The 27946-nt window shown below is 41.1% G+C and overlaps 1 protein-coding gene across 1 annotated transcript; it reads right to left on the bottom strand.

Moving 5' to 3' along the window:
- Positions 1-3273: 3273 nt before the first annotated feature.
- LOC128431104 (complement C3) lies at positions 3274-27789 on the bottom strand. Its single transcript, XM_053417334.1, has 43 exons — positions 27630-27789; positions 25251-25446; positions 24963-25125; positions 24747-24841; positions 24306-24394; positions 23857-23939; positions 23660-23747; positions 22817-22919; positions 22494-22614; positions 22161-22276; positions 21133-21279; positions 20385-20484; positions 20183-20277; positions 19901-20092; positions 19579-19734; positions 17565-17691; positions 17364-17432; positions 16951-17148; positions 16406-16526; positions 16214-16302; positions 15967-16106; positions 14904-15116; positions 13594-13657; positions 13412-13501; positions 13078-13284; positions 10405-10480; positions 10093-10252; positions 9888-9983; positions 9395-9545; positions 8458-8543; positions 8006-8083; positions 7468-7623; positions 7309-7371; positions 7081-7162; positions 6858-6906; positions 6675-6765; positions 6480-6569; positions 6288-6390; positions 6018-6107; positions 5430-5522; positions 5211-5294; positions 3646-3790; positions 3274-3530 (listed from the first exon to the last, which is right to left on the bottom strand). Exons 1-43 carry the CDS (start codon positions 27704-27706, stop codon positions 3389-3391), a joined length of 4974 nt encoding a protein of 1657 aa, XP_053273309.1. The 5' UTR covers positions 27707-27789; the 3' UTR covers positions 3274-3388.
- Between the last annotated feature and the right edge of the window lie 157 nt (positions 27790-27946).

Raw genomic sequence — 27946 nt, forward strand, 5'->3', positions numbered from 1 at the left:
CTGAATTATTATCTTTGGAATGGATTTGTTCAGGCACTCAGGGGACTTGGTAAATGTCCGTCATCTGGTTAAATTCATTAAAAGATTAGCTGTCTGACCCAGATCTCCTAATGCGTTCTTTATGTGCCAAACTCCTGAAAATGTCTGTAACTAATTTACCAGATTTCCTGTCTAAAAACAGCTCCTGTCCAACTCAGTGCCACACGGCTCGATGAAGTAAAGGGGCACAGCCTAGAAAGCCCTACACATACATCTTCATATCATTAACATTATTTCAACAGTTTTTGATCAAACAAACAAATATTCCCTCTAAGAGTTGCCGAACTCGACTCAGAACAGGATTGGGCAACAACAGATCGCTGAAGAAATACTGCAATCTATTGACCACATCTCACAACATTTCAAAACTGTTAAAACTGCATATTGACTACAAGTTAACCATTCCAAAATTCATCAAATCGTGTTTTTACCATCCCTTTAATATTGCCAAAAGTTTGATCCAAAAATAAGAGTAGCAGAAACAATCATACATGCTTTTATTACCTTGTGCTTTCCTATGATCTTCATCTGAAAACCCTGAACAGACTGTAGTTTCTACAATTCAACTAAAGCTCAGCAGCCAGACTTTTAAATAGAACTAAGAGATATTATCAGATCACACCTGTTGGCTCCCAGTTTTCTTTTAGATTGATTCTAAAATGTATTGATTATTTTTTAAGGCTTTTCTTGAACCTGGCCCTGTGCTGAATCTTTTAGTTCCCTATTTCCCTCCGCTTTTAAGAAAGGAATATGCCTGAATTTACTTGGGCTGCCAAATTATTATTGTCCTTTTATTTCTATCATTATTATCATGGTCATCTATGTACCTCTTATGAATTTGAACCATTTCTCAGGTAATGTGTTATTTGATTACTATTAATCACACTAGAGAGCAGACAACTCAGCTGACAAACTTAACTCAGCACAAGGCCTCTTCTCTCTGATCATTTAACCCAAGCTTCCATGATGTCTGATTGGTGGAATTGATTAGCATTCTCCAAGCCACATTTTCTCTGCGATAAGCTCTGTGAATTAAATCAAAAATAAAGACGAGAAAACACAAAAAACTCATGTCAAAAAGAATATGAGGGAGAGAGGAAGCCATAATTTGATGACACATGCGCTTAATAAAGTCACAACACCTGCAAATACAGAAACACGCTGCAAATAAAGAAAAGGACACCAGAAATGTTTCCAGGGTGAAGAACGTGGCTGCAGTTCAATGCTTTGTGACGTTAAGTCTGCTACTCTTGAAGGTGATGGCACTTCAGCCAGGTTCATCACTTCTTTGTGAATGATGAAGATGTTTTCTGTATTTGCACGTGTTATTTTTAATATTTACTACATACAGCCTTTCTTATGTCCTTGACAGACTAAAGCTGAATTTAATGTATGTGAAGGAAATGTGCCTTTCTAAATAAAAAGAGAATTTAAAAAAAAAAGAACTGAATCCTAAACAAATGCAGGAGGATGGGGGCAGGAGCAGTTTGGGCCAGATATATGGCCTTCACACAATGACGTGTAATAACCGTTGCTGCTTGGTGTTAATCTTGATTTGGTTCAAATGTGTGTGCGTCACATCGCTGTACAATCTCACACTGTTAGGGTTTGTGGAGGGAGATGGACCCAGGATGCAGAGGTTTTAACAAAAAGGGTATTTAATATAAAAAGAGTCTTTAAACAAGACAAAAACAAAACATAAACACTACAGGGTGACACTGGAGACAAGAACTACTACAGAGGAGCAGAAGCTGAACGGCAAGGCGCACAGGGAACACGGAACAAGTACGGGAAAGCTGGATGAGATAGCAAGACACGAAAACCCATAAATGACCACGAGTCAAACGAGTACAACAACGAGTATGAACCGACAAAGGACAAAGGGGAATACAGAGACTTATATAGAGACACAGGGAAGGCAGGGACAACTAGCCACAGGTGCAACACATCAGGGCTGGAGAACACAATCACCAAGACAGGAAGTGAACACACACGAGAAGCTGAAACAACACACAAGAAAGCGAGACTACAAAATAAAACAGAAAACAGAAAGAGACAGAAATCCACAAACTAAAATGACAGAACGTCACACACCTGTCTTGATAAAAGGTCTGATAAGAGCCGCTGCCTGTTCTGGAGACTGTAAATCTGTGGCATATGATGCACTGTACTTTAAATTGTTCTCAAACCTAACTTTTCTGTTGTATAGCATAACTCCTTTAGCTTTAGTCAACATCACACAGTGTTCAAGCAGCTGCCCCAGGTTCTGACGGGAAGATAGAATGACGTTGTTTTGTTTGGAGGATGCGCATGTTTACACAAACAGAACATACAGCCGATAAAGCAGGAACACAATATCCTTTCATCCAATGAACAACAACACCGACCCACAAGGCGTCAGCTAAGTCAAGGCTTGTTTATGTGAAGATTTGCCCAGCATCTAACAGAGGAGGCGCGAGACTGGGAGCCGCTCCTCATCACTTCCTGACTCCAGTGCCAAGAAGCTGGAACTATGCCTGCGCACCATCATGGAAGAATCAAGTGTAAACCACGGCGACCCACCCTCGTTATTGACCAATCCTGTTCTACCTACTTTTATAAATATTATAACCGCCGTCCGTGAGGTGCGACTCTTGATTACCCCGGTGCTGCAAGAGGGCCGTGGCTGTGCCCATTGCTTTTCTGGACTTTTCAAACCTTTCATTACTTCTTAATAAGTACTTGATTGAACCAAACCGAGACGTTTCCCCGCAGGAAGAGATAAACAAATAAAACACGCAGTTCACTATCACAGCTGGAAGTAAAGTGTGTGGTAGCGTCGGGAAGGTGGCAGTAGCGCCGTCCCTCCTCCACCTGTCGGCTCTGGGTCGCAGCGCACTCACCTGAGCGCCGATTAGAGGAACCACCTTTGCTTAGGATGCCATCAACACAGACTCACCTTCAACACGTCACCTTAATACTTGTCCAACAATTGAATCACCTAATTTAATGTTCATTTAAATTTTATGAGAGGATGCTGCATCACATTCCCATTGCATTTTTATTCACAGTATTTGTAGACCAGTTTTTCTTGTTAACCAATTTAGCCAGTAGAAGCACAGCATTTCAGTTACAGTAAAACTGTCTGTTATTACTGCTGCAAATATTAATTGATCCAAAGTGTACGAGTTGTCTTAAAATCTACATCACAGCAGATGACAGAGTTTGATTGAAAAAAAGACACTGACAATAAGATTAAGACCATTACATTTTAATCAACACAATGCAGGTATTAAGGTTTAAATCCTTCACATGTCACAGCAGCAAATAAAAATGATTAAAAAAAGAAAGTGTTTTCTCTCGTGTTACGCTACTGCTGACATCCAAAGAGCTCGTACTGCTGGACCATCTCCTCCAAGCCCAAACACGTTGGTCTGTGCTCCTCGACTTGACACTCGGCGTCTGTTGGCCAGTACTCAATCCAGGTTCTTTCCCCGAGCACGTACTGATACCTGTGGAGAGCAGAGTGAAATACCATGTGAAAATATCATGGAACATGATGTCGAAAAAGTGCTGAAACAGTAGATAATGTGGGAGCTGCAGTTTTTTAAACACAAAGACACTTACAATTGAAGTAGTTCATCTCTTTGAATATCCTTTGACGTGCCCATGATGAGGTACGTTCTGTCTTCACCCAGATCTAAAGACTCCCTGCAGTGTGGATAACTCAGGAATGTGCGCTCTTTCCCCTGAGGTCCCACATCGAAACTTCCTGCGATTGAATTAAATGAGAGAAGATGCTTTAGGATTGAATTGAGAGCTTGTCGTATATCCAGCTAAGAGATCTTTTGAACATGGTTATAAAACATAAGGACATTTATATCTATGACGCCTTATGCTCAAACTTATATTCAGCTTATGGATCTCTCTAGCATAGTTATTAACCATAATGACATGTTAATATCCTAAGGCGCCTTGAGTCTTATGCTCAGACCTTTAAAAACTTTTTCCAGATGTGTTCTGTTAATTTCCTCCCTTGTTTGAACGATTCTTTGAACCGCTTATGGAATACTAAGAGAAGGGAGTGTTCTTCAACAGGTCCTTAAATCTTAGGAACAACACATTCCCAAATTTAGTCAGAGACTCTATGGGTGACATCATTTTACCTCTATAAGAATCGTTGTCTTGCAAGAGGCAAGTCAGACTTTCACCATTCGACTTGTGATGTCTCCGAGTTTCTAGAGCTCGTCCTGACCTGTGAAACTTCTTGCAATAAACATTGTATACATGCAAGTTCTGGGTCCGCGGTCTTCTTCCTTCAACAACAACATCGACAAGACTCTGCTGCTTGAAAGACACAATAAGCTAAAGGAGATATGTAGCATGAATGCATAGTGAGTAATTTTGGGGGTCTAACGGGGGTTTACATGCAGGTGCTGGGTTGTATCCCCACTCTTCACCTAGCGATGCAAGCTGCATTGCCTGCTGCTAGGGATAGTTTTTTTACTTTGCAAACAGAAATCAATATTTTCATCTGTCCCTCTGCACAAATTTAAATTCAAATGCTTTCTTTAAATTGGCAATTATTGCTCTATGTGCATACAGAAACAACAATGCAGAAATAAAGAGCCCCTTTTCAACTGGTCAAAAAGAACCTTAAAATTCACTAATGTCTGGCTTTTATCTGCAATTGGAATGGATTCTGTAATCACTTCCAGGGCAGTAGACACTGGTTTTACGAGGCTCTTATCAGCAGTGTTGAATGACAGCCGGGTGAACGCGCTAATTTGATAAGACAGCAAGATGAGAGAGCACCACATGTGTTGGTTGTGACGTCAGACATGCAGAACAAGGAAAAAACACAAAGGCAAACATTTTTGTCAAAGTTGAGACAGCATTAAAGAAAAGAGGACAGACAAAGAAGTATTACTGTGGCAATGAAATTAATGAAATCAACTGGTTCATTCACTTCTCCACCTGCCCAACTGACAACAGGTCTGTCTACAAACTAATCAAAATGAAGTATAGGCACAAACCAAAACAACAGATCAATGCAAACAATGTAGAAACGACAAGATACTGGTTTTGAACCTTGGTGCAAACCTTTCTATGAAAACGGCCTTAGAAAAAGATTCAATAAAACACAAGGTGATTTAAATTTTCGATGGTTCACAGAGGAGATAAATACCCACCTTCTTTGATCACTTCCAATACCCTCATTGTGTAAATGTCAGTTGACAAACCGTCTGTGAATTTCACCAGTCTCACTTTGTACACTGAGGACAGATAAGATGAAGATGGTTACCTCACCTATTTGATTATTTAACAATCACTCACTTACACAAACACACAATATGTTAAGGTATAAACAAATCTCAACTCAAGTGCAGACCATTTGTAGTGCATCTTACCGAAATCTATTTTGCTGGTAGGCGTAGTCTCACAAGATTTTTCTGTGCGCAGATCATTGCTGATCTTTCCCTTCTTCTGCATACTGCAGTTCTCTGGAAATAAACAATACAATAGGCACAAAGTAAATACACGAGTGATGACTTGATTAATTGACAACATGTGTTGGTGTATGGATGCGTCGACCGGAGACATCAGCTTCTGGAGATTTACTGTGAGCCGCTTTCCACGACCACCTCCTTCCAACTCATTTAATCTTCACCCAAATTGAATTACATGCACTACATTAGTGTCATGTGTTGAGCGTGTCTCTGCATGTTCTCCCCGTGTTTGCGTGAGATTTCTTCAGTTACTGTGGCTTCCTCCAACAGTCGAAAGTTAAGCAGGAGATTGTAGGTGTGAATGTGAGTGTGAACGGTTGTTGTCTCTGTATGTTGGCCCCTGATTTATCCAAGGTGTACCCTGCCTTTGCCCAACGTCAGCAGGGATTGGCTGCAGCATCCCGCCGTGACCCTCAAAGGATAAGGGGTATAGATATTGGATGGATATATGAATGGCTTTTGTCTTCAAAGAGACACCACCCTGTTTACCTTCGGCACATGTGCACTCATCATTTCTGCAGAGCCTCAGTAGCTGTCCAGCTTTCCTCTCTGGATGATAGAATTTCACACAATGTCTCTCTGCAGTGGAAAATAAATATAAAGTGGCATACATCAGTGAAAATCAACATTAAACACTTAATAGGATATTTTTTGGAGTGTTTGCAATTTGGTGCAGCTTGATTGAATTATGGCGACTGTTAGGCCTTGGGGAAGGTAAGTGCTCTACTGAGTGTCTTTCTAAGTGTGTTTGAGGCTTACGGTCATAATATTCATAGACAGAAACAGTGGCTGGCTGTAACACGCCCACTTTCATCGTCTGGTGAACCCTAAATGTGATCTCCTCTGGTCGTGTGTGAGAAACCTGCGGAGAAATTTAAAGCAAATGTGATGTAGAGACCGAACAAGATCTAGAGAAAAAGGGGAAAGGGGGCAGAAAGGCTTGCGTCTCACCTTGTCCAGGTAGATAATCAGTGAGCCTCTTTCTGACAGGACAGTGTTCATCTCATATTTTGAAATAGTGCGGGCACGTCCTTTAGACAACTACACACACAAACAAACCGTTTCAGTCACCTTTCAAAACCATTAAACATGTCCTTTCTCACATTGGCTCTATGTGTGTATGTGTGTATCTGTAACAGCTCTCACTAAGTCCAAGTCATTAGTGTTGACGGTGAAGCCAGTCAGCAAACCAATATCCAAGATTGACATGCTTGCATCTCGCTCCTTGTCCTTATATCTGTGTAGGAAATGTACAATGTTCAATGAAACGAGACAGTTAAACTAATATGAAAAACACTTCAGTCAGTATTGTTTCATTATTGTACTTACAAAACCTCTATTTTCAGGTTGTATATCATCTCATCTGCATCCTTTTTGTCTAGAAAAGCAAGATAACACACAAGCATTAAATCCTCTCTTGGCAGAATGATGGGGACTGCGCTGGAAAAACACAGTTTGCAGTTGCACAAACAAAATAGACACATACAAGGAGACAAACAGAGAAAATGACAAATGATCACAACAAATAAAAATGAAGAGACAGGCAAATTACCTGGGATGAGCTGCACTGACATGTTGAACTTCTGACAGTCGCTCTCCTTCTCTTTAGGTAGAGCATAATACAGCGACACCATCTGTCACACAGAAAATATCATAAATTGGCTTTTGTCGTACAACTTTGTTGACACTGGGTAATAAATGTATCTGGTCGGATCTGGGATCAATATGAACAGATACACAGCAGATGATAGCGCGTAGAAAAAAACAAAATTTTACTTACTGTCACTGTTGCTTCTCCTGATCCTGTGGCAGTCACTTTCACATCCTGGTTTATATCATTGATCTGAGTATATAAAATACACACAAGAACACACTGGATCAGCAAAGGAAACCAAAAGAAAAGCAACATGTAAGTTTGTGTGTGAGAGTGTGTACTCACTTTAGATGTTCTTGTGGTATAGCGGTTTTCCCAATTGAAGTTAAACTTTTCAGGCTTTGCCCTGCCCGGCAACGAGACATCCACATTCAGATTGTACTTTGGTTCTTTAGCGCTGACCCAGTACTCTGCTACAGCCTGGTACACTATGATGGTAGCCTGGAGATAGAGAAATAGCGAGGGGGACAAAATAACACTTTAAAAACCAAAGATATTGTTCATAGGACCAGATTCATTTACACAACATAAAGTAAGATCTAAAGTTCAACTCAATTTAATCCTTGGGGCAATTTAAGTTGTCAATATAATCTTATTTTACGTCCAGCTTTTCTTAGTTTTTTTCTTTAGTTGATTCATTTGTTTTTTCATGAACTGTAGATTTGTGAACTGTAAATTTGTGAATTGTTTGTCCTCAGCTATTTTGTAAATGAGGCATCAACCTAAATGTATTACCGGGCTAAAGTAAAGGTTGAATGAATGAATAACAATTCAAATGCGTGATAACTAGCTAGAGGTGCATATGGAGAGAATGCTTTGTTACCTGAGTTGATCCAAATCCTCCGCCCACCTTCTGTTGTTGGTTGAACCATCTCACAATAGGTCGGGCTTCTTCGAAGGCCTTAATCAACAGAGGGGGAGAAAGGGTTGAAGTATCTGTGATCGAGCATCAGTTTTGGTTGGGTTTTCAGAAGCCCATCATGTAAATTTGTTTTTTCTGTCATGGCAATTCTTCCTTGCAGAGACTTGTTGCTCGCCTGATACAAGCAATCCATCATCAAAGGGTAGCAATGTTTTTTTACTGTACGAGAAAATTGCAACCAGCATTAGCTCAGGCCAAGCAAACAGCCCATTCCAAATTGTTATTTAAGAACAGGCACTGCACTAGTCTGATAATCCCTCCAGCCTTTAATGAGGAGGCATGGCTTGTGACTGTTATTATGTTTAGCTCGACATGCTGGTCAAAAACAAATACTGTAAATGGGACATGCTTACCCCGACCTTGACCAGAGCCAGAAGAGCGTAAGCTGTGGCCTCCAGTGTGTAAATATGTCCCTTAACTACAGGCCAGTGGGACCGGTCTGAGGGGGGTGAAAACAGACAAAGCTACTTTTTAATACAAAGAAGAACTTGTGACAGACTTCAGTCACTAAGAATATCTAATTTTGCTTCAAAAATGAAATAAAAAAAGGAGGAATTTGAAAATGTGAGCAAATACAAGCTTATTTAAATAAAAATCCAATTTATAATGGATTATTAAGGCAAATACAGATATTTGACATTTAGTTTTTAATATGTACATATATGTTAAATATTTCTGAAATAAGACTTGATATTCAATTATAAATATATATATACTTTACAGACAACAATGTTTGTTTAATTGTTTGCAGGATTATGAAAAACCATTCAACTGATTTTCATGAAATTGTGTGGAGAGGCGGGGCATGACAAAAGAAAGAAAATATTAAAATAATGAATTTTGGTGCACAGTTGGATCGGGGGACTGATCAACTTTTTTTTAACTTTACTGTAAAGTTTAAAGGGGCTTTTTTTTTTACTTGGACATAATTGTTGATATCTTAGAGAATAATCCATTGATCTTGATGAAACCAATCAGACTTTTGAAACCAATCAGACTTTAGAAACCAATCTGACTTTTGAAACCAATCAGACTTTAGAAACCAATAAGACTTTTTAGGGGACTACTATTCATGAGTCATTATAATTTGGTGAAGATGCAAATAAAAATGTGGATCTAGTGAACTTAAATGTGGTTTCAGAATAGGACTGTTGGGTTTTGGCAGAGGTATGTGTTATATTATTGACTTAAATCTTCCCATAATATCAATGTTGTTTGAGCTCTAATTAATTGTGGATGTGTTTTATATTTGCTTGTACACATCCATATAATTTTGTTGTGTGGCAGCACCTGGAGAAGCGAACTTGAAGAGGACTTCTCGGTTCAGTTTGCCTTCGTTGGCCAAGGCGTACGATGTCATGGCAACAGCATATGGGTTGGTGAGGCTGGCCAAACGTCTCTCCAGGAACTGCACCGCTTTGTCTACACTGCCTGGAAGACTCTGGGCATCAGGAGAGGAAAAAAGAGGATGAGGGGAATCACTATAATACAACATGTTACACAATGCATTGAAAGGAGTAGAAAGTACAGATATTTGCTGATACGTATATTTTGTGGTAACCCTGACCCTGAATCTACTTAATAATAAACTTCAGTACAGTATCAAAGTAAATGTACTTTTTGAGCAGCAAACCTGTCCCAAGTATTATTGTAACTGTATGTGCTGTGCAAGAGCAGGAAGGTTGACAGGAGTGGCAGGAGTAAATAAGGGGGGCAGGGCTCAGCCAATGGTTTCATAATGAGAAGTGAGTAAATTAAGAAATACAAGATAGCCGGTACTCACACTAACAGTGGCAGCACATATAGTCCGTGACTCCTGCATGGCGATGAGGATGAAGGCCGTCATGGAGGCATCTGAATTGGAGCCACGCACATCACCCTACACACACCCAAATTTAATCATATTTGTATATGGTGATATAATATGTAATGTTATTCTTCATGTCCATTAAGTTGAAGACTGATGTTGATGAAATTAGTGTACGCACAATCATCTCTCCGTGGGACACCTTTCCGACTTCTCTGAACACGCCGTCGGGTTGCTGCGCGTTGAGAATCAGGAACTTCACAGCGTCACAGATCACGTTGCTCTGCACTGCCACCACACTGCTGGCCATGGCGAACACCTTGGTAACGTACGCTGTCAGCCTTAGCGAGGGGAGAGGGAGTAATCGTTCAGTTCTATAAATTTGCCAATGAAATACACCCTCTCATAGTATAGTAGAATATACGTTTGGAGAAATTATATTACATATTAGAAGATGTTTACGTATTAGTTCCTAGATGTTATGATGCCTCACCAGGAGCTACTTTGGCGTTTGGCCCACACAGCAAAAGAGCCATCAGGTTTACGGAAGGCAAGCTCGTTGTTGTAGCCTGGACACAAACAAAACACACATACGCTTTTACTGAATATAACTGATGGCAGTTTTGTTTGTAAAAACTGGTTGAAAACATTAATTGTGTATTTGTCTATGTGCTTTGAGACATGATCCTAACTCGAGATAATCTGTTGACGTTCTCCGGGGGGGGGGGCTGTGTATGTTTCTCCTGCCAGCCTCTGAGTAGTAACACTGGATGAAGTTAAATTGAGCCGTTGTGAGCAAGAAATCCTCGGCATGTCAGGACCAGGCTTTCCACCTCTTGTGTTCTCTTCCCCCACTGTACTCTTTCCACTGGTGGCTCAACCTGGAGCTGGGAGGGGCCTCCTGTGGGATACCTCGCAGCTGAGACTCATCTCATCAACTCCACCTCCACTCCAAAAAACCTCAGCTCATCTCCCCTGTCTTAACCTAATGATTCAGCTGCGCACCTTCCTGGTTCGACTCCTTCCACAGAGTTCTGCCTGCCTGCCTGCCTGCCTGCCTTTTTTGGACATTCCAAATAAACCTTTTTTCTGCCCAAAACTCACCTGCTGAGAGGAATTACGATGTTGGGAACAGGGAGTTATTAGCGGTCAAGTTAGCTTTAGAAGAGTGGAGACATTGGTTGGAGGGGGCGGTGCAACCATTCGTAGTTTGGACTGATCACAAGAACTTACAATACATTCAGTCACCTAAAAGGCTAAACTCCAGAGAGGCTCGGTGGGCTTTGTTTTTCAGTCGTTTCAATTTTTAATTAACTTACCGCCCAGGTAAGCGTAACATCAGGCCGGATGCCCTCTCCCGACAACATATGGGTGAGATGTCCAATACAAATTATGAAACCATCTTGCCCCCCTCCTGCGTTGTGGCAGCAGTCACATGAATGATTGAAGAGGAGATAAGATGGGCACAACAGAACCATCCTGATCCAGGTACAGGCCCACCTAACCGTCTTTTCGTCCCAGATTCTCTCCGTTCCCAGGTCCTACAGTGGGCTCACACCTCTAGGTTTGCCTGCCACCCTGGAATTAGCCGCACTCTCTCTCTCCTGAAGAGACACTTCTGGTGGCCCACAAAGGATGCTGATACACGTTCTTATGTTGACGCCTGTTCTTTGTGTGCGAGGAGCAAGGCGTCGCACCGTCCTCCAGCCGGCCTTCTGCATCCACTTTCTGTTCCTAACCATCCCTGGTCAAACATTGCCTTGGGCTTCGTTACTGGGTTGCCGCCCTCACAAGGTAACACAGTTATTCTCACCATTGTGGATCGATTTTCAAAGACTGTCCATTTTCATGCCCAATCCAAGTTACCATCTGCTCAGAAGACTGCTAAACTATTAACTGACCATGTTTTCCGTCTACACGGCATACCAGTTGACATAGTTTCTGACAGGGAGCTCTCATGTGTTGAAGGCTTTTTGCCAACCACTTGGCGCCAAGGTCAGCCTATCGTCTGGATTCCACCCACAGACCAATGGACAAGCAGAAAGGGCTAATCAGTACCTGGGGTCTGCCCTGCGCTGCATCTCTAAAGTCAATCATTCAAACTGGAGCTCTCATCTGACCTGGATTGAATATGCCCATAACTCATTAACCAACGCGGCCACAGGTATGTCCCCTTTTGAGGCCTCTCTGGGCTATCAACCACCTCTGTTTCCCTCCCAGGAAAGCGATTTGGCTGTATCCTCCGTTCAGCATCACCTTCATCGCTGTAGGAAGGTCTGGAACGACACCCGCTCAGCGCTCCTTCGCTCTGTGGAAGCCAACAAACCTATCGCTGACAAACGTAGGATTCCTGCTCCAGTTTATAAACCAGGTTAGTCAGTGTGATTTCCTCCAGAGACATTCCATTAAAGTCAGTATCCAAGAACCATAAAACCTCAGCTCATCTCTCCTGTCTTCGCCAGATCGTCCGTTCACCTGTGTGACTCAGCTGCGCACCTTCTTGGTTCGACTCCTTCCATACAGTTCTTCCTGCCTGCCTGCCTTTTTTGGACATTCAACATAAACCTTTTTCTGCCATCACTCTGCCGTGTTCCTGGTCTGCACTCTTTTTGGGTCCACTTAAAATAAGATCTTAACACGGCAGGATTCACTGCAAGCGAGTGGGTGGGTTGATGACGTTTCTAACACGCAAAAGATACAAAATTAGAAAAAGAGAACCGATATTTCAGGATGAAAAAGTCGTGCCATACATGTAGAAGAAACTGGCAAAGATGTCAGCAGAGAGTTTAGTGATAAGAGACAATGCTGATGTTGATATGCTGTAAACAACTCTCGATCTCTGCAGCAGAATTTGTCAAATTTTGCCTCTGTCTGCTGAACCACCCCCCCCCCCCCCCCCCCCAAACACTCTGGTAATTTCTGTGTTGTTGCGAATGAGTCTGACGGAGAATCTCCTGCTATGTTGTTCATATATGGAAGAAGAACTTGGGAAAAACTATGGACCCAATTGTATGATATTCTCTTGAGTTCCGGTCTGAAAACAGCTTGAGTGTTGTAGCCCGGATATGTGGAGCAGGGGTAGCATGTTGTGTCTCGTTCGTATTGATGGCAGTTCAGCCATAGTAAAATTAGGTATGTGCGAGTAAATACATCTGAGGGATCCTACCAGTCCTGATATGCTGGAGGGCTGTTTCTCGTTTCCCAAGGCCCACAGCCTCCCACTGGTTGGTTTTGTCCAAATAAGTGGTTGCAATGAGCGGTAGGGTCATGTGGATCATGTTCTGCTCTCCGCAGCCTGACGGCTGGTAGATGAGGCTACCCATCGACTGCCCACTAATTGCGTTCTCTACCAGTGGAGCAATGTTTTCCGTCCCTGCAGGCACACACACCAAAAGAAAAACCAAAGCACTTTTAATCAACAGGAGGAAACGTGCAAATAACCATGAATTCATTTTACGGGCATGCGATACACGCCATGTCCAAATGTACCATAATCCCACCTGTCACAGAAATCTGTGTGCTAGTAGGTGTGTTCGGAACCAAAGCATTCCTTGGGATTCCACTGTTGATAATTACCTCTTCTTTACCATCTGAAGAGAGAAACAGGATGAATTCAAGAAATAATGAAAACACAGTATTACTACATGACTATCAAATGCAGCCGTTTATGTGGTAAACTCACCGACACCATTCTTAGAGGGATCTAGTGTTATAATCTTTGGCTGTTTAACCAGAACACCTTCTGGCTGGAAAAAAAACAGAAGAAACAAACATTACAAATCTACTTTTTAAGTAATATATTATGCTGGTTAACAATAAAATACAGAGGTGTGTGCCTGTTAAAATATTCAATCCTTATTGGTCTGGTTCTTCTTCTCAGTTGATGTTGCATTTTGAAAGGGCTGATACAGTTTGCATTTGAAGTCAAAGTAAAGCCCTAAAAGATTTCTGCTTCACCAAACTTACTTTACCACAGGAGATCGCTGTTTGTTGCCCATTCATTAAATCACTAGTCATCATCAGTATTTGGCCACTGACAGCTATATGTGTGAACAGCAATAACTTTATCATTTGATGAAATATGAAAATGAGGACTGCATTGTAGAATTGTAGTTTCTAATGACACAAAAGCTGTAACCCAATTAAGGGGCAGCATTTTGGATCCAATAGGTGAATCCTTCTCCGGCCAAACATATCCCAGGATTCATTGCATGCCAGAGGCAAAGCCAATGAGCTAGGTAAACGAGTGGCTGGGCTGTAGTGAGCGCAGCCATTGTAGGTAACGATGAGATGGTAAGAACGGGACAAGCTGGTGATACAAAAAGGAAATCCTTCCCAGACCATCTGATTCATGCTGGGCCTGGGCGAACTTTGTGGCTCAGAACCTTCAGATTTGATGGCAGGGGGTGAATGCTTTTATAGAACCCGATGGAGTTATTGGGAATGATATTGACACACCTAATGAGACCAGGATATGTTACAATTAAAATGGCTACATACAAAAGTTCAGGTTACACTGGTTGCAACGGGCTGAAAGCAGCCACACATAAATCCACATCACACAGTAACAGGCCTCAGGTCGAGTTTGTGTAGGCAACCGGCTGCATGGTGAGCGTTATAGTTGCTAAGGTTCTGCCACTTCCGGTAAACATAAACAAAGATGGAGACCCTCAAGGAGATTAACATTTAGCAAATGGTAAGATCAAGACAGAAAAATTTACGACACATCCCACAAATAATTCCAAGCCTGGTCATACAGCTTGTCTACAGTACACCTCGCCATTTCTGTCACTAATGATGTGGCCCTGATGACGAGCCCACTGACCCCATTAAGGTTTGTGACGTAGAACATGATGAACCAGGGGGGAAAAGGCTAACTCCTCTTCAGGCAATGGTAAAGGTGTCATTCCCCTTTGTAGCAGGTTTACATACCTGCTTACACCTGCTATATGTGGTGCAAAAGAGGTAAATTACAGAGTGTGTTTCTCTTACCACCACCCGCAGCATCTTCTGGACTCCATCATTGAGTGATGAGTCCTTAACAGCTGCTTTGACCTCAATGCTGAATTGTCCTTCCTTCATGGGAATGATGACGAATGGGACAGATCGTGTGGTTTGCTGCCCGACTCTGACCTCCTGACGATACCTTGCGTGTTTAGAAGCCGCACTGCACACATGCTCCTCCTCAAGCAGATCCACACGCACCTTGAGAAAGACAAAAAGATGCATCAATGAGTGAGGTATATGTGCAGTCTGTCAAAGATCTGCTTCAAGAAGATGTGGATTCTTCTTCAATGATGCCTCTCATATTTGACAATTTCAGGTACACTTCGATGTAAATAAAAGAAATTAACAAAAATGTAATGGTTGAAATTGATGTTTTGTCCAAAAGAACATTTTGACCTAGAGAACGCGAAAGAGCCATGTCAAGCACAACTACATGTATCCAGGGTTTCTTCAGGGTTTCAGCCGTAAGATTTAGACCATAATGAATGAAATTTAAGACTTATGTCAATTACGACAGATACAAAGGAATATTGGAATAATAATGAATGAAATAGTAGAGTAAAGAATAACCCTGGAAACACAAACTACTTCACAAACTACAGGCAGTATCAGTGTACTGTGACAAACTCTGAACAAGGTGTTTGTAGAATCAGCTATCAGTCCCATGTTGGTCTTGTTTGTAGTTCCATTAGAGCGTGCTAATAACTACAGCAAAGAGAAAAAACTACATATATAGAGATATTAGAAACTATGCATGAAGCCAAAACATTTCTCTCAGAAATGAATACTGGTAATCTTAAAGTGCAACTGATTTAGAATTGAATGACCTACCTAAACATATTCAAGACTTTTAGGACCCTTTACAGCCTGAAATTCAACCAATTTTAGACTTTGTTAAACTTTTCAAGATCCCACAAAAAACCCTATGAAAGCCAGGAGCAACAACCACTTAAATATCTACTTTTGCTTTCTTTGACATCAGTGAGAAAAATGATCATCCTCTCATTGACTCCATCGTGAAACAACAAAGCATCGTGCTCAGACTTACTGTGATAACATCAGGGGTGTAGTTGTGAAGGATCGCCTTTACTTCCAGCTGCTCTCCACGGACAGCAGAGTAGGGCAGTCTGAGATCGATGAAGAAGTCCTTCCGGACAATCACTTCCAATGGCTCGCCAATGCAGATTCCTTAACGATGAGAAGCATAAGAAGAGGTGAAACAGAGAAGAAAGAAAATGGGGGATGAGAGAGATTTAAGATGATCGTGGTACGACTAAAATTCACAGAGTCCTCACCGCGGGTTCTTGACAGACTGATGCCAGTGAACTGCCAGGTTGTGATGGAGTCTTGCAAAGGAACGCTCTTCACAAAGGATGTGGAGTCACTGAATCAAACAAAAAAAGTGCACAAACTAAGAGAGGTTTTCAACATTGGTGGTGTCATGAACGGAGTATAGTATTTTTGAATGTCTATTTTAGTTGCCTCACCAGTTCGGTGTTTGTTGTGGGCAAGGAGGCAGTTTGATGTCTGACCACAGCCAACTCTCAGGGAACTTGGTGCGAGAAACAATTTCATTGCTGTCCATGTAACTGTTGTCGTCCTCCTGACCTGGAGAGTCATTAACAAGGAAGGTTACCACTTTGATTGTCTCACAACCACAAGTCTGACCCACAGATCTTAAATAGAGATGGACACAAAAGTGAAGCCTGTCTTGGTTGCGACCTGGTGGCTGGCTGCAGTATACAGGATACATCTGGCCTCCTCTAGAGCTGCCTTTTATGTTGATGACATTTCTTAAACTCGATAGATGCAAACATGAAGAGAACTTCAAAAAGATAGAAATATCTCGGGATGAAAAATCTGTGTCACACACGTAGAAGACACCGACGAAGATGTGTACATTTTGGATTTGATATTCTAAAAAGTGGGAGAAAGCAGAGACGTGTCGTCCATCTTTATATACAATCTATTGTCTGGCCCTGGATGACCCACCAAGCCCTCTTCCCCCCTTCCCTCATCACCCATCTCTTACTGCGGGCCAAGACGAGCTGATCCTGCTTCAATTCGCCTCGCAGGTTCTCCACCTCTGTGCAGCAGTGCAGGAAAGCCTCAGCACAGGATGCACCGTCCGAGATGTACTCACTGCGCGTCTGACAAGTGTATGACAGGGGGGTCTCCCTCATGCCATCCAAACAACACTCACGCTGCAGTTCATTGGTATACTGACTCACTGGAAAGAGGTTTGAGGAGAGACAGAGGTGAGAAGGGATGAAGTACAAAATGAAAGGGGAGCTGTTTGGAATAAAGCATTTTAAATTAAGGCAAATTAGAAACAGAGATACATAAACTAGTCAAGTCAGTCTTATCCACCTTACGGCCAGTCACTTTTATTAGAAATTCAAATAGTCATGTGTGGACTAGATAGTTTAGACTTGTGGTTCTTACCCAAGCTGGTCGTGACATGCATTATAGTGGGAGATCGTTTCCTCCTGGTGAGGACCGGACATTTCCTCTCTGGAAATGCAACACAGACTAAGTGTTAAACGGAGCCACTGACAGAGGATATAGTTTGGCTTTGATCTTGACGGTTGGATGAAATCAGTTTAATGTGAGAAGGGAAAACAAATTTGATAAAATCGGTGTCACCTTGTCTGTAGGGAGTCCCTGCAGTGCTGGACTCGAACAACAGGCCGGCATCGTAGAACACACTCATACCGTCCTTCCCTCCGCCGGGTGTGCAGCCTGTGTCGTATTTCTCTACCATGTCCCACACCTGAACAGTGTGGAGGTCATTTACACATAGGGATACAAAGTTGCGGAATTAAGGAAAAAAATCAAGTTCTGAATCACCATAAGAAAGACGTATTTATAAAGTGCATCAGCAGCATGACGGATAACTAGAGTTTACTGGATATTCATCACTATACATCTACATTATTACCTACACCAAGGAGGTTATGTTTTTACCTGTGTCTACTGCAGTGATTCTCAAACTGCGATATGCCTAATATAATAGTCTAACTAATGTTTTGACGTCCGCATCTCTTTAACGGCGGAGCAGAAAACAAATCGCTCTTTCACCGCAGCCAGGGATCGGCAACCCGCAGCTTCAGCCCATCTGCAGTGGCTCCCTATATGCTGTGCATGTCGCGAACGGACAGCGCACACACTCAGGCCCCGGGGCTCCGCCCTCCGCCCCACTCACTCGCTCATAGATGCACACTTGAGATCAGAGGTCGTTCACGTGGAGCAGCCAGTCAGGGACAAACAAGAGACAGTGTTCAAAAAACAAGTTGAAAATAAAGTACGATGAAGCCTGTCTTGCTCTTGGGTTAACAGTCAATGGGGTAGGACATGAGGAGAGTCCTGTGTGTATTTTATGTCTAAAATCTCTATAAGACCCAACAAATTAAGAAGACTCTTAGAAACATTACACCCCAGTCACATGCACGTGTTCGTTTTGTTTGAGCTTTATCATCTTAGTAACAAAGTGATTATAATTGAATTTCTTTTTCTCTATTATTGAAAAAGTACAGACTGATGGAGGAATGTAGTGATAAATGTCACCTAAAGTACTTCAATTAAGTTGAATTTAAGCAAAGTTATGGCACTATTTTTTGAAAAAGTGACAAATGTCACAAAAAGCTGTTTGAAAAATGTTTTTTATTTGTACATCAGAAATTCCTGAAAGTGATGTGGATTTAATGCTCATGTGTATGTTATGTATATACACATGTTAAACTTGGCCCATTTTGTCATCATTTTGTTGGGGCAGGGGAGCGGGTGGGGCATGACAAATATTTGAGCTCCAAAGTGGGGCTTGAGAGAAAAAGTTTGAGAACCACTGGTCTACTGGTTTGTTTGTTGGTGGATATTTTTGTCAGCAAGATTAAGCAAAACCACTGAATCAATTTTCCCCAAACTTGTTGGAGGAACAGTCCTGATTATTATTCTTTGGTCCAAATATGGATTAAGGCACATCCGGTGATTTTTTTGGTTTTCTTTTAATGAAAAATAAATAAGCACTACCTTTTTTCATTTGTATATGTACTATAATTTCTAGACTATCTTATATTGAGCCTTGGTGGAGGAATTGTGACCCTCCAAAATAAGATTTCACACATGGACTGACCACGAGAAAATCTGACCTTCTCCAGCACGGCTGTAACTGAGAACGCGAATGTCTAAGTAAGAGACTTGGAGCTGGATATCCACTGAAGGTTCACCGGCAAACAAATGGGCATTTTCATTACCCTTCTAACACGTGACGGATGCAAAAGGGAAAAATACAAATATCCCAAGATGAAAAATCTGTGCCACACACGTAGAAGACCCCGATGAAAACGTCTAGAGAGCTTTTGGTGATATGGGCCGATGCCACTGTCAATGTGCCGTAAACAAAAAACACGAGATCTCTGCAGCCGGATGAATACGTTACATCCTGCGCCTCCCCTCACATGAACGCTTCAGAGATGTCTGTGCTGTTGTGAACACGTCTAAGCAGAGAATCTCTTCCTGCGTCATTCATTCAGTATGAAAGGCAAACTTCGGAGTTCATGTCTGAAACGACCTATATTGAAAACTTAAAAAGGGCACTTTTATTTTTAATTAACCGCTTTTGGAAATATTACAATTGATAATGATATAATAAAGACATTACCTTTTTCTGGGTGAGGCGGTGCTTGTTATTGAGAACGTAGACGCCTTTGTCCACTGCTACCAGTCCCACCAAGGCGTCTGGATCTCCGGTGACCTTCAGACCAAACATCCTGCGTGGCTCGTAGGACGGAGCAGCTCTCGTAGATTCCAGCTTCAGCTAAACATGAAGGGGAGGGCGATGAATGAGGGAGACGAGCAGTTTTGTGCTTGATGAAAAGCACATAAAAATGTATTCCAAAAATACAGAACCAACTTTTTCACTTTCTGCTTGTCTTTTTTCCTCTCGTTATTAGTTTAACTCTTTAAAGTGATGTGAGTCTTACCGAGCCCATGCAGGTGTCCTTGACATCCACCCACACAGAGTCTGACACCACCTCATTGTCAGTTAGATGATAATAGGCTATGATGCGGAATGATGGCAGCATGGCTTTGGTGATGGGAACTATCAGGGCAATCAACACTTGGCCTCTTGTCTTGTAACGGCCGTGTTGGATCAACTGACCCCTGCTCAGGATCTAGGGCCACAGATTCACACATAAGTACTTAAAACCGGAGTTTATACTTTACATAGGTCGAGGTGTGAGGCAGAGAGAAACATCACTCACCAGGTATGTGATGTCACTGTCTTGAGTTGATTGCTTTTTTAGATTGAGGTTGACCTTCAGATTGTTTTCTAATTCCAGCTCTGCTGTATCCACCCCTACAAAATTATATTTTGCATGAGTGCGAGACACTAAACAGTTTATGGCACAGACAGTGATTCATCATCAAAGCCTTGTCCTATCATCTGAAGTTATTTAGACTTACCTATGTGGATGTAGTTTTGGCTTTTAGTGTTGTACTTCGCAGCTGTCATGGTGGCTTTTGCTTGTCTCTCAGGTGAGATACGAGGATCTTTGGTGTTGGCCTTCAATTTGAGACACACATGGTTATAAAGAAATACATATAAAAGATCTCAGCTCTGCACAGTCCCGTCCGATCTCATCCTATTGTTGAATGACACTGACAAGAATTTCTGAGGGTTTTAAAATCCTTCTCCAGAAGTTTATAACATCTTTAAAACTCTTTGTTAAAAAAAAAGTCCTTGTGTCACTTTAAAATGACTTAAATGTAACACTTCATCTTCCTTCCTACGTCCGTGACTGGGATCGGTGAATAAGCTCATATGACCTCTGTGGTGGAGGAACCTATTCCAGCTACTGTAGCTTTATCCACACTACTAGGTTATACTAAAATGATCTCTGACAATGTGAGTGCTTTGGCTTGTTTCAGGAAAAAATCCCATTGAAAAATAACACGTATACAATTAAATGACCACGTACGCTTGGCATGCACATGCGGGTTTTCCTTCACATGTTACCGGTTGTATCATTGTACAATGCAGAATTTAACAACACTTGTAATTGATTGTCCATGATGTGTTCTACATTGGATACCAAGGCTAATGCTGTCTGATTTTTCTTCTGGAATAGGGTCATGTGATAGGCGCCTGTTTCCAAACGAACTGTGTCATATAAGGAGCAAAAATTAAATTAAAGAAACTTCAGGCACTTACATTGATGGTCAGTGTTGAAACTCCGGCCACTGTGTTGACTGTAAGCTTTGCATAGCCATTTGCTGCGGTTATACCCTGCACCTGACCTGGATTCACCACCACTGCAACACCTTGTGCTGGAGTTCCATCTGGATCTGTGACTTCAATCTGTCATCAAGGAAACAAACAGGCAAACAATGAGATTCACCTCAGTGATGATGTACACAGTATTCACCTGTATTATCAAAGCATACAGTTAATCACATATTAAGGGCAAACAATCTCTATTACATAATTTTGTATGCAGTGTATGTACTGTGCAATAATAGATAGAACAGAACAATGGTGAATGTTAGAACAAAACTAATTAGGGCCACTCAGATCTGGCAAACAGGAGCGTACTGCCCAAGTGCCATCATTCCACGCAGTATGTGGGCTGGATGACAGTGGGACAGTGTAGGCCCAAACAATTTTGCTATGTGGGATTAGAATAATTAACCTGTTGATTTGAGTAGGAATTATCTAACCTTTAAAATACAAACTCAAGACAACAACAAAAACAGAAATAATAATAATAATAATAATAATAATAAAATATTAAGAACTATACATTTTATTTCACTGTGCCTTGACAACCAAAGACACCTTGCGATATATTACAAAAAACACATGAATAATTTAACCAAAACCAAACATTGAAATTGGATTAGTGTTTTGTTCAGGGTTTTTTGTACAGTCAGTTCAGACAATATTTGTGATTGCATATATATTATCCATAAATATTTTTAATTATATAGCATAGGTAATTTTATTTTATTTCAGGTTGCCTGGTAAAAGTTGATAGATCAAATTAGCTTGTACAGCTAACTTGTTTACAGTATTTTGTCTCTGGAATAAGAAGCACTGTCTCCAGCAAATAAATAAACACATGATTTGAAATGTATGAATTACTGCTTGCCCTCTGGAATATAATTCGTTCATGTTGCATCATTGAAATATAGAACGTCATTGTTATTTTATATAATTGTATAAATCTGTCAGGGCTTTACCGCAACATCGAAGGTCATTCCCGGTTTGAAAAATTTGGGCGTTTTCTTGAAGTGGATGGTGTAGGGTGATGTGACAATCTGGATACCTCTCAACTCTGCCTCCACCATCTCACCACCTGTGCAGAAACACAAACGCACACCAGCACAGCCTCATTACATTTGTTCACATTCTAAACTGATATATGAAAATGGTCATTTCTAATGCACATATCCTAAATGAAGTTGATATTTTTGCTCATAGTGTGGATATTTGTCAATGACATTGAATAAGTCCTTGGAGCTGCTGAATCAGACAAGCTGAAATGGCACAAACTCACAGTTTGTCTTTCTTACCGCTCTCTGTCAGCACACTGATGGCTACAAATATCGGACTCCCCACCAGTTTATTGATATCCTGGAAGGTCTGTGTGATGTGCTGTCTCTTCAGTTGGACCACCCCATTACCATTCTCGATCTAATGTGACATAACACATAAAAAACTATTAAACACAGTATAGTGGCACAGTAGAACAGTAAGCAAAAGGTTGGAGGTACTGGTCAGTCTGGCTTCATTCTGAACATCATGAATATTGAATATCTGCAGATAGGAATGTGACAGTACAATGAAATGCAATGCAACTGGCAAATTGGCAGACAGAATTATAGTATGTGCTCACCAATATTCTCTGAAGAGAGCTGGGGAAGCTTATCTTCTGACCATCATACTGAACCCCAAATACCACGTATGCTTGGCCACTCACCTCTTCACCAAACAGATAACTAAGCAAAGGTTTAAACCCACAAAGAAGAAAAACTGAGCAGTTAAAATTGGGATCATCAAAATGTGACAATAATAATAATAATACATGAGATTTTTATAGCGCTTTTCAATGCTGTCAAAGACGCTTTACAAAAATAAGGAAAATATCAATAAACTCTTTAACACAAATAAAAAGAAAAGTATACTAAGAAAATAAAAAAACTAAATCAAAACAATGGCGGATCCAGGGGTAGGACCACCGGGCACAACTTCCCCCAGTTTAAATGTGATTGGGCCCTGAAGTGACAATATCCTGTAAGTGTTTGTTTTTTTAAGAAATACATTTTTTTTATAGTAAATATGAAAACGAGGTCAGTTACTCACAATACTTATAAAAAATTAAAACTGTTAAGATTTTTACTTTCTATGCTTTTTTGAAGAACACAATGTGTTTGAAAAAGAATCACTTTTCAAAATATATACAATAAGTGGCTTTGCTTAAAGCTATCGAGCCAAACAAGGAATGCATAAATGTGCACCTTACTGGATCAAGAGTTATGCATTGATTTTGGATATTTAAATCGGTTCCTCATGTAAATTGTGGGCCATTTATGGCCCCTGCTTCAGAAAACTCCTAGATCCACCACTGAACAATGACAACAGACTAATTCAGCAAAAGCTCCAACACATCCTCTAATTCAATCAATCCAATAATGACAACTCTTCTCTGTAGAACCACAAAACAAAAACCTTCACATACGTAGCTTTGATGTTGATGGTGAGATCTGGACTGTCGACATAGAAGAAGGAGCTCGAAGGCGTCAGTTTCACCTCAAAACTGGGCAGCACTAAAAAATGAAAAATGTATTACATCAAGTAAGTTTATTGTGGAAGTAAAAATGAATGAATGCTTTTTAGGTTTTACAGTAAATAACGCTTGAGGTAAAAGGGACTCACCATATTCTTTGACCTCGAACTCTGCAGAAAAGCTCTCCTGTGGGTTGCTGTGGAACTTAGCGACAACTTTCCAAAGTCCAGGGCTGCATGAATGCACACACACACACACAGACACACACACACAGACACACACACACACACACACACACACACACACACACACACACACACACACACACACACACACACACACACACACACACACACAGACACACACACACACACACACACACACACACACACACACATACAAAAATTTGAATTAAATTGTCTTAAGATGAGAAAAACTGCATTTGAAGTACTCAGGTTGACTCTCAAATAAATCATGAAGTCTGTCCCTGTTCTGTTATTTCTGTCAGTCCAATAGATTACAGCTGTCAGGTTGTAAATAAAAATAATAAGCTGACAGCTGCCTAAAAAAGTTGCATTTAATTTAATAAAATACTAACCTGACAATTTCACCGAGTTGGTAATCTCCAGAGTGGATCCCTGATTTCAGAGAGACTGGATCCAGAGGTAAAACGATGCCATCAGGAGTCTTAAAATTCAAATCATTGGACAACCATTAACACTGAACCCTGCCACTTTTAGTGAAGTCTAACAATACAAACAACCAACAGTTTTCAACAACATCCCTCCGTGTTATCAGCTCAATGACGGACACTGGGCTATTTCAACAATGCTTCTTTACTTCTACTTTGAGTGATGGCACAACACATCCCTTGAAATGTGATTGTTTCGTCTGAGGAACAACATCCACTGAAGGTATTTTTTTTTTTTTTAAATCTAAGAATTCGTTGGAGATGATTGTGAAAGCTAGGAAATGATGTGCCATTGAGCTTATTATAATTCAACTTTTCTTTGTAAAATGTAAAGGTAAAATGCAATACCACAAACTCAATGGAAATGGAAGCTTCGCTTTGAATTTGCTCGTCCCTCTCCACCGGCTCCATGCCGGGCGTCACTGCAAACATCCTGAAATGAACTGACAGGAAGAGAGACAGAGGTTTATCTTACAGTGCAGTCATTCATAAAAAAGAAAAAATGATGGCCTACTTGCAGAGATATGGGTGAGTTCGTCAGCGCTGAAGTCGTATTGAACTGACCTTTACTGTTTGGGGTGTAGAGGGTCTTGTCAGTCTGGATAAAGATGTAGCCAGACTGGAAGGACACCAAGACGACTTTCTCCAGCAGGCGGTCAGGGAACTGAGCTTGCAGGTAGACGTACTGCTTCACTTTGGGGTCCTTGCTAAAGTCTCCAGCAGGGATCTGATGGCAGCATGTAGAGAAATGAGTGTGTGAACGAGGAGCAGGACGAACATGTGTGAGGAGCATTTCTCTCGGAGTTCATGTTAGAAAATGACGCCAAGTCACAGCAACAGTGGTTCACATACCCTTATTTCTCCCAGTGCCTGGAAGTGTCCTGCACTGGTAAGCGTCACAGATGTGGTTGCCAGCCTTTTGTTCTTGGTTGGATGGTTCATCACGTTGATTTCGACCTTGATGTTTCCTCCTGTGCAGTCTTGACACTCCACAAAGACATTTTCTGCCGTTCCTACACGCAGCAAGTTGGGGGCAGACATCACCTTCCTACAGAGCAGGAGGAAAAGACAAAGATAAATAAAACCACCGTCATAATGCCACAGTGTAATCTAGCCAACCTACAGCAAGGACTAATGGTAATTGAGCAATCTGCTCCTGTTGGCTCGATCTGGGCCACAATTAAACCACAGCCATACTGCAAGTCAACCAAAGGTGAGCTGAACTTGTTTTGTGGTGTTTGGGCCATAGTCACCATTTACCATATGGGCCACTATAGGTCTACATCAGGATTACATATTACCTAGAGCACGGCCACTTTTGCTATATTTCAAGTGGGCTATTTTAGGCTCTTATCTATTTTGTCCAGGCCACACGAAGGCCTGACGTGGACAGTGGCCCACGTCCATATGAACTGACACTACTCTTTTTTTTACCTATAGGAGGTTGTGTTTTCATCTTCATGTGTTTGTGTGATTGTTTGTCTATAGGCAGGATTATGCTAAACTACTGGACAAATTACCACGACATTTTGTGGAGGAATGTGGTGTGGTTCAGAAAAGAAACCATGAAATCTTGACACTTTTGGAATATATAAAAAGAGGACAAAGGTCCACCATTGAAGCAGACCCATTTCTTAGTCTGACAAATAGCTTGCTGTACTACTTGGATTTGACTATGTCCGATTAGATATTCAAGTCAATAAACTAACTTAACTGTGTTTACTCACAGGCAAAAATGAGATATCTCTTGTCACTGAGAGCAGGATTTAAATTTGGCATGTCTTGTATGATCGAGTAAAAATATATGTTATTTAATGATTAGATTATAATATCTATACATATAAATTCCTGCAAATGCATTGATATGCCCAAGTTTTAAATTAGTTATATTTTAATTCCTAATGATTATATAAATATTAAAATAGCTGCAAGAATTATCCTACGATGCTTCATAGTCTATAGATCCAATGAGGTAAATGATTAAGCTAAGTGAATAAAATGTTTTAAAACAGTCTCCGCTCTGATTTCTTTGACAACTAACACCCTGCTGATGTCTATGAATGTGCTGACTGCCCGTAACGGATCGGCCTCCATCCTGGACATGGTTAAACCTTACATCCGACTCGTCCACTCTACTCTGCATCTGCCAATCAGCTTGCTGCTCCTGCACTGCGAGCTAGACACTCAACAAAATCACGACTGTTTGCTGTCCTGGCTTCTAAATGGTGGAACTAGCTGGAACTAGGCAGGCTAAAGGCAGGCTAACCCATCTCTTCCGACTACACCTTGGTTAAGAAGATAATGTCTAATAATAATCCTCAACTCTGGTATTTACATATATATGTAAAAGTTTCGAGGCCCCATCACATGTGTTTTACCTTAACATTGAAATAGTATGTGATGAAATGTAATATAATGTTGTTAATGAACTTTTGGACCTTGGCAGCAGTTTGCGCGCTACTGAGTGCTGTCCTAGTTTTGTTGTTTGCTTTTCAGGCACCAACCTACTGTCTCAGAGTCTGTGCTAAAGTTTTTATTTATCTAAATTACAAGTTAAACATTTCATCATGTCTCTGGACTTTGCTTGCTTTGTCCTTTCTAACACATCACTCTACAAACTCAGGACATAATCAAGCCTTACTGACATGATTTAAAAAACAACATAACCTTGACTTATGAAACTCTAAACTGGACAGTGTAAGAACTGAATTTGTTCACTTCTGAAACCCTCTCCATTCCACAGAGGACCAAGCATTAGAATTGGGGGGACAGAACCTCCTAAATAGCTGCCCCCTCCCTGTGGAACTCCCCTAATTTATCAGGTTTCACCGACCTGTCCACTTTCAAACCGCTATTCAAAACTCACCTCTTCAGAGCTGCTTTCAATATATAATGATGTTATGTTTTTATCCGAGTTCTTTCAAAAGCGCTATACAAATAAGATTTATTAATAATATTATTATTATTAATTTTATTGTTACTAAAAGTAAAAAAATGTCATATCTCTCTCTGTGAACAAAAATAGGAGGGGGGGGGGTTTCTGGATTTTCCCGTGTCTGCATGGATCCCCTCTTAAAGTGAATGGGTTCTTTCATTGCCCATGTACAATTGTTCCACAAAGTTTTGTGGAAATCCACTAAGTATGCATTTGCGTTATCCTGCTGAAAAACAAATGGACAGGGATGAAAACATAAACTCCTCAGCAGACGTAACAAAGACAGATCTACTCACAGTGGAGCTCCATCAACCAGTGAGGTGACAGAGGAAAAGGCCAGCCAGGCCAGCAGCCACAGTGGAGTCCTACTCATCCTCCTCGCTGATTCTGTTCTGCTGACAATGTCGACTGTTGCACTGCCGCTCCCTCCTTTTTATATTCTCGCCTCCCTCCTCTACTGAGTTCACCTCCACACCGACTCACCAGCCCCTTCCCAGAGTTCTCTGAACACATGTCAACACAAACACAACTACACAATTTCCCAGCAGCAGTTGAGAAATTGTTCAGTTCCGATAAAGGTTATCACCTTTATGAAGAAAAAGATAAACATAAG

This window comes from Pleuronectes platessa, chromosome 3, assembly GCF_947347685.1.
Source record: "Pleuronectes platessa chromosome 3, fPlePla1.1, whole genome shotgun sequence".
Lineage (NCBI taxonomy): Eukaryota > Metazoa > Chordata > Actinopteri > Pleuronectiformes > Pleuronectidae > Pleuronectes > Pleuronectes platessa.